The sequence below is a fragment of the Chrysochloris asiatica genome, unplaced genomic scaffold (genome assembly GCF_000296735.1).
Source record: "Chrysochloris asiatica unplaced genomic scaffold, ChrAsi1.0 scaffold00354, whole genome shotgun sequence".
In the NCBI taxonomy this organism is placed as follows: domain Eukaryota; kingdom Metazoa; phylum Chordata; class Mammalia; order Afrosoricida; family Chrysochloridae; genus Chrysochloris; species Chrysochloris asiatica.
In genome coordinates this window covers 1,475,433-1,480,577 of record NW_006408872.1, presented here as the reverse complement: position 1 = coordinate 1,480,577, position 5,145 = coordinate 1,475,433, and the positions used below count along the sequence as shown (strand labels likewise).

Below are 5,145 nucleotides of genomic sequence, written 5' to 3'. Positions count from 1 at the left end.
ACTCATGGAAAGAGAAAGGATGTGTGTTGGCAGCCAGGTGCTTGTGGCCAGGGGGCAGGCTTACAGAATGTGTCCTTGGGTTATTTAAATGATTAGATATTCCTGAGTGTTTTTGTGTATATCTCCCTGCCCAAAACAAAACAAAGGGAATAGAAGCAAATACTGTTGAATGATGATGCACAGAGGATACTGTAATCATTGCAATGAAATGATGAGTATAAAACTGATGTTCCTCCATGTACGCTAAAGCTGAAGAAAATTAAAGCAAGTCCATGAGACCAAAAATATAACGCTGAATATATCCCACCTGAATTTAGAAATCATTTGAAGAACAGCTTTGATACATTAAACACCAAAGACCGTAGACCAGAAGAGTTGTGAAATGATATTAAGAACATCATACAGGAAGAAAGCAAAAGGTCATTAAGAAGACAAGAAAGAAGGAAAAGACCAAAATGGATGTCAGAAGAGGCTCTAAAACTTGCTCTCCAACAGAGAGGTACTAAAGCAAATGGAAGAAATGAAGAAGTAAAAGAGCTAAACAGAAAATTTCAAAGGGCAGCTCAAGAAGACAAAGTCAAATATTATAATGAAATGTGCAAAGACCTGAAGTTAGAAAACTAAAATGGAAGAACATACTCAGCAGTTCTAAAAATGAAAGAACTGAAGAAAAAAATTCAAGCTTCACCTTGTAATACTGAAGGATTCTAATGGACTCCTGGTGTGGCACTGTTGGTTTATGTGCTGGCTAGCAAAGTCCACTTGAGCCAGGAGGCCCGTGGTTCAAGTTCACCAGCTGCTCCTTGGAAACCCTATACAGGGTCGCTATAGGTCAAAACCCAACTCGAAGGCACTTAACACACAACATGGGCAAAATATTGAATGATGCAGAAAGCATCAAAAGAAGATGGAAGGATTATACAGAGTTCCTGTACCAAAAAGATATGGTCAATGTTCAATCATTTCAAGAGGTAGCATATGATCAAGAACCATTGATGCCAAATGAAGAAGTCCAAGGTACACTGAAGGCACTGGCAAAAAACAAGGCTCTGGGAATTGATGAAATACAAATTGAAAGCTTTCACCAAACTGAGGTAGCACTGGAGGAATTCACCCATCTATGCCAAGAAATTTGGAAGACAGACTTGGTCAACTGACTGGAAGAGATCCATATTTGTGCCCATTCCAAAGAGAGGTGACCCAATGGAATGCAGAAATCATCAGACAGTATTATTATTGCAAGTAAGTAAGACTTTGCTAAAGATAATTCAAAAACGACTGCAGCAGTACATTGACAGGAGGCCAGAGGCTCAGGCCAGATTTAGACAGACATGGAACAAGAGATATCATTATTGACATAACATGAATCTTGGCTGAAAGCAGAGAATACCAGAAATATGTTTACCTGTTTTTACAGACTATACAAAGGCTTTCAATTATGTGGATTATGACAAGTTATGAACAATACTGTGGAGAATGAGTATTCTGGAACACTTTATTGTGCTCATGAGGAACCTGTACATAGACCAAGAGGAAATCATTCAAACAGAACCAGGGGACACTGAATTGCTTAAAATTAGGAAACATGTGTGCCAGAGTTGTAGCCTTGCACCATATTTATTTAATCTGTATGCTGAGCAGATAATCCAAAAAACTATATTATATGAAGAAGAACGTGGCATCAGGACTGGAAGAAGACTCATTAATAACATGCGATATGCAGATACAAATTTGCTTGCTGAAGGCAAAGAGGACTTAAAATACTGATTAAGATCAAAGACCACAGTCTTTGGTACAAATTGTACCTCAATGTAAAGCAAACAAAAATCCTCACCACTGGATCTATAAATAACTTCATGAAAAACGGAGAAAAGACTGAAGCATCAAAGACTTCATTATGCTTGGATTAACCATCAACACTCACGGAAGCAAGAGTCAAGAAATCAAATGATATATTACATCAGAAAAATCTATTGCACAAGACCTCTTTAAAGCGTTCAAAAGCAAAAATGTCAGTTGAGGACTAAGATGCACTGATTCAAGCCATGGTATTTTCAGTGGCCTCATATGCATGTGAAAGCTGGCCAATGAATAAGTAAGACCATAGAAGAATTGATGCATTTGAGTTATAGTGTTGGAGGAAAATATTAAAAGTCCCATGGACTGCGATAAGAACAAATAAATCTGTGTTGGAAGTACAGTCAGAATGCTCCTTAGAATCCACGATGGCCAGACTTCAACTCTTATATTTCAGACATACTATCAGGAGGGAGCAATCCCTGGAGAAAGACATCATGCTTGGAGCTCTGGTAGCATAGTGGTTACAAGTTGGGCTGCTAACCTCAAGGTCAGCAGTTTGAAACTACAAGCAGTTTCATGGGAGAAAGATGAGGCTTTCTGCTCCCATAAAGATATACAGCCTTGGACACCCTATACATGGTCACTATGGGTCAGAACTTACTCGACAGCACTTAACAACAACAAAAGTGTGTTAGACTGGTGAAAAAGAGGAAGACCACTTAGCAGAGTGGTAGCTTAATGGGCTCAAGTGTAGCAACGATTGTGGGATTGGTACAGGACCCGGAAGTGTTTCATTCTGTTGTACATAAGGTCACTATGGAATCAGTACCTACTTGAGGGCACCTAACAACAACTAAACTACAAACTACAGCCCGTGGTTCAAATTCACCCCACTACCTAATTTTGCTTGGTGTAGTGCTATAGGAAAAATACTAGATGGCTAAACACAAGCTTGGCAGTTCAAATCTACCAGCCATTCCTCTGAAACTCTATTCAGGGTCACTATGAGTCAGAACCAACTTGATGGCACTTAACAACAACAAATCTAATTCTGCATGCTCAAAATGTCATTCATATTTTTAAATGATTTTAAAAAATTGAAGAACAATATTTTCTGATACATGAAAATTATATGAAATTCTAATTCAGTGTTCATAAACAAAACCTTACTGGATTTATATAGCATGCTCATTTGTTTATATATTATCTATGGCTGCTTTTGTATGATAATAACAGAGTTAAGTGGGCAACAAAGGAAGTGTATGGACCACTAAGCTGAAGATACTATCTGCCCGTTTATAGAAAACCTCTATCCACCTCTGAGTAGGGGAAGCCCAGATACTATTTTCCTAAAGTTAGGACCTAAAAATCAGAGAGAAGAAACCACCACCTGACAAAATGCACAGGGAACATGAAAAGCAGTACCAGCGTTCCGTAACTGCCAAAGTACTCTTCATCTTGCCATGAGTCTTCAGGACCATACTCCTCCAAGTGTTTGCCAACGTGGTTAGCTGGTATGTAACCACAGCTGCCTGCAAGCTCACCCCACCACCAATCAACAGTAGTTTGCCTCAGGATAAGAATTTTTTCTCCTCTCAAAAAACTGAGCTGGGAAAAGGAAAACAAAAAACAAAAAACAAAAATTAAAGTGAATAATCCAATAGTAAAACCAGTAATTGGTATTTCAACTATTGCTCGGTAACTGGTATTTAAATTATTGCTCAAATAAATCCTGTCAGCCACATCCTGGCAATTTCAAAAAGTTGTCGGTGGGTAATCACCCAACCCTACCCACTGTCAACTAGTTGATTCCAACTCATAGCAATCCTATACAGGGTTTCTGAGGCTCTAAATCTTTAGGGAAGCATAAAGCCTCATTCTCCCACAGAGCGAATGCTAAGTTTGAACTGCTGAGCTTGTGGTTAGCAGTCCAATATTCATCCTATAGCACCACCAGGATACCTTATGGGTAATTATAGCAACAGGCAATCTTAAAAATGGATCTAGGATTAAGAGATTTTTGTGAAACACCTTCTAAAAGAACAACACTGCTTATTTGATATTTTCAAAAAGAAAATGAAAGGCTAAACATTTCAATATGACTTAAAACAGAATTTTTAAACAACCTCCTCTTTGTTGTTCCTCAGCTGTGCAGTAGCCAATTTAGTGACTGGAAACTTACTCTAAAAATAATCCCTGTTACAAAGTTAGAAACGTTGCAGTCACTCAGGTAAATATCCTGATTTTGTACTGTGAGCTTTCATTAACTAGAATAAATTCTTAATCTAGGCTGACAAGCAAAAACTGGACCAGAAGCTTTTTGCCACCCTGCTGATAACTTTTTTCTTATCCAAGTGTCTTTAATGTCATGTGGGGTCAGTTTTTGTTAGGCAAGAAAGAAAAAAGTGTTTTGGGTGCTGTAGGATAAACACTGGGCAACTAACTGCAAGGCTGCTGGTTCAAATACACCAGCCACTCATTGGAAACCCTTTACAAAGTTGCCAAGAGTTAGAACCCACTGGAAGGCACTTAATCACGACAATAACACCTGGATACATCTTTATTTAACTTTGGTGTGACTTTTGATTAGGTCCCCAAGATAAGCAAAATTTAATCCACTTTGCCACTGAGGACACTGAAAGTCATAAAAATCGGGATCTAATAAGCAAGCGTACTTCCTCAAGCCGGCGGCACACAGACCTGTGTTTCATCAGTAGCAGAATAGTCTGCAATGGCCACAAACTCCTCAGGCTGCACACTCTCCTGGAGGCACCTTTCTTCACTGTGCTCGCTGGCTGCTTCTTGCTCCTGCTCAAAGCCAAAAAAATCACAAGGAAGTAAAGATAACTTTCTTAAACAGAAATCACTTTTTTTCCCTATTGAAGTAGTATGATTTGTTTTCAAGCAGCACTGTTTACTTTTTGGCTCTGTTTCCCTCTCCTGCCCTTGTTACACTTATAACATCCTTCTTTATCCTCATCACCATCTCTATATAATCCATGTTAACAAGCTGGTGCATAGCCTTTCATACTTTCTCCATGCTTGTGTTATGTGCAACTACACTCACACCCAAACACACACAAGGTATTTTTCTTCTCTTGGCATTCTCAAAAACTATGCTGCTATAATTGTGTGTCATCGAGTCAATTCCAATTCATAGTGGCCCTACAAGATAGAGTAGAACTGTTCCATAGGGTTTCCTAGTGTGGCGCTGTGGAGTAATGCGCTGGACCACAAGGCTGGTTTGAACCGCAAGGCTGGAGGTTCAAATTCACCAGCCACTCTTCAGAAACCCTATACAGGGTCGCTATGAGTCGGAACCAACTTGAAGGCACTTGACAACAA

The 5,145-nt window shown here is 39.2% G+C and overlaps 1 protein-coding gene across 1 annotated transcript in view; it reads right to left on the bottom strand.

Annotated features, from left to right (window-relative positions):
- The window catches only part of PRMT2 (protein arginine methyltransferase 2), a 29,546-nt gene extending 24,706 nt beyond the window's left edge, over positions 1-4,840 (bottom strand). Inside the window, exons 1-3 of the mRNA XM_006876127.1 lie at positions 4,832-4,840; positions 4,501-4,608; positions 3,226-3,408 (exon numbers count right to left, since the gene is read on the bottom strand). Of these exons, the coding sequence (XP_006876189.1) occupies positions 3,226-3,408; positions 4,501-4,608; positions 4,832-4,840 (300 nt within the window). The remainder of the gene's footprint in view (positions 1-3,225; positions 3,409-4,500; positions 4,609-4,831) is intronic.
- Between the last annotated feature and the right edge of the window lie 305 nt (positions 4,841-5,145).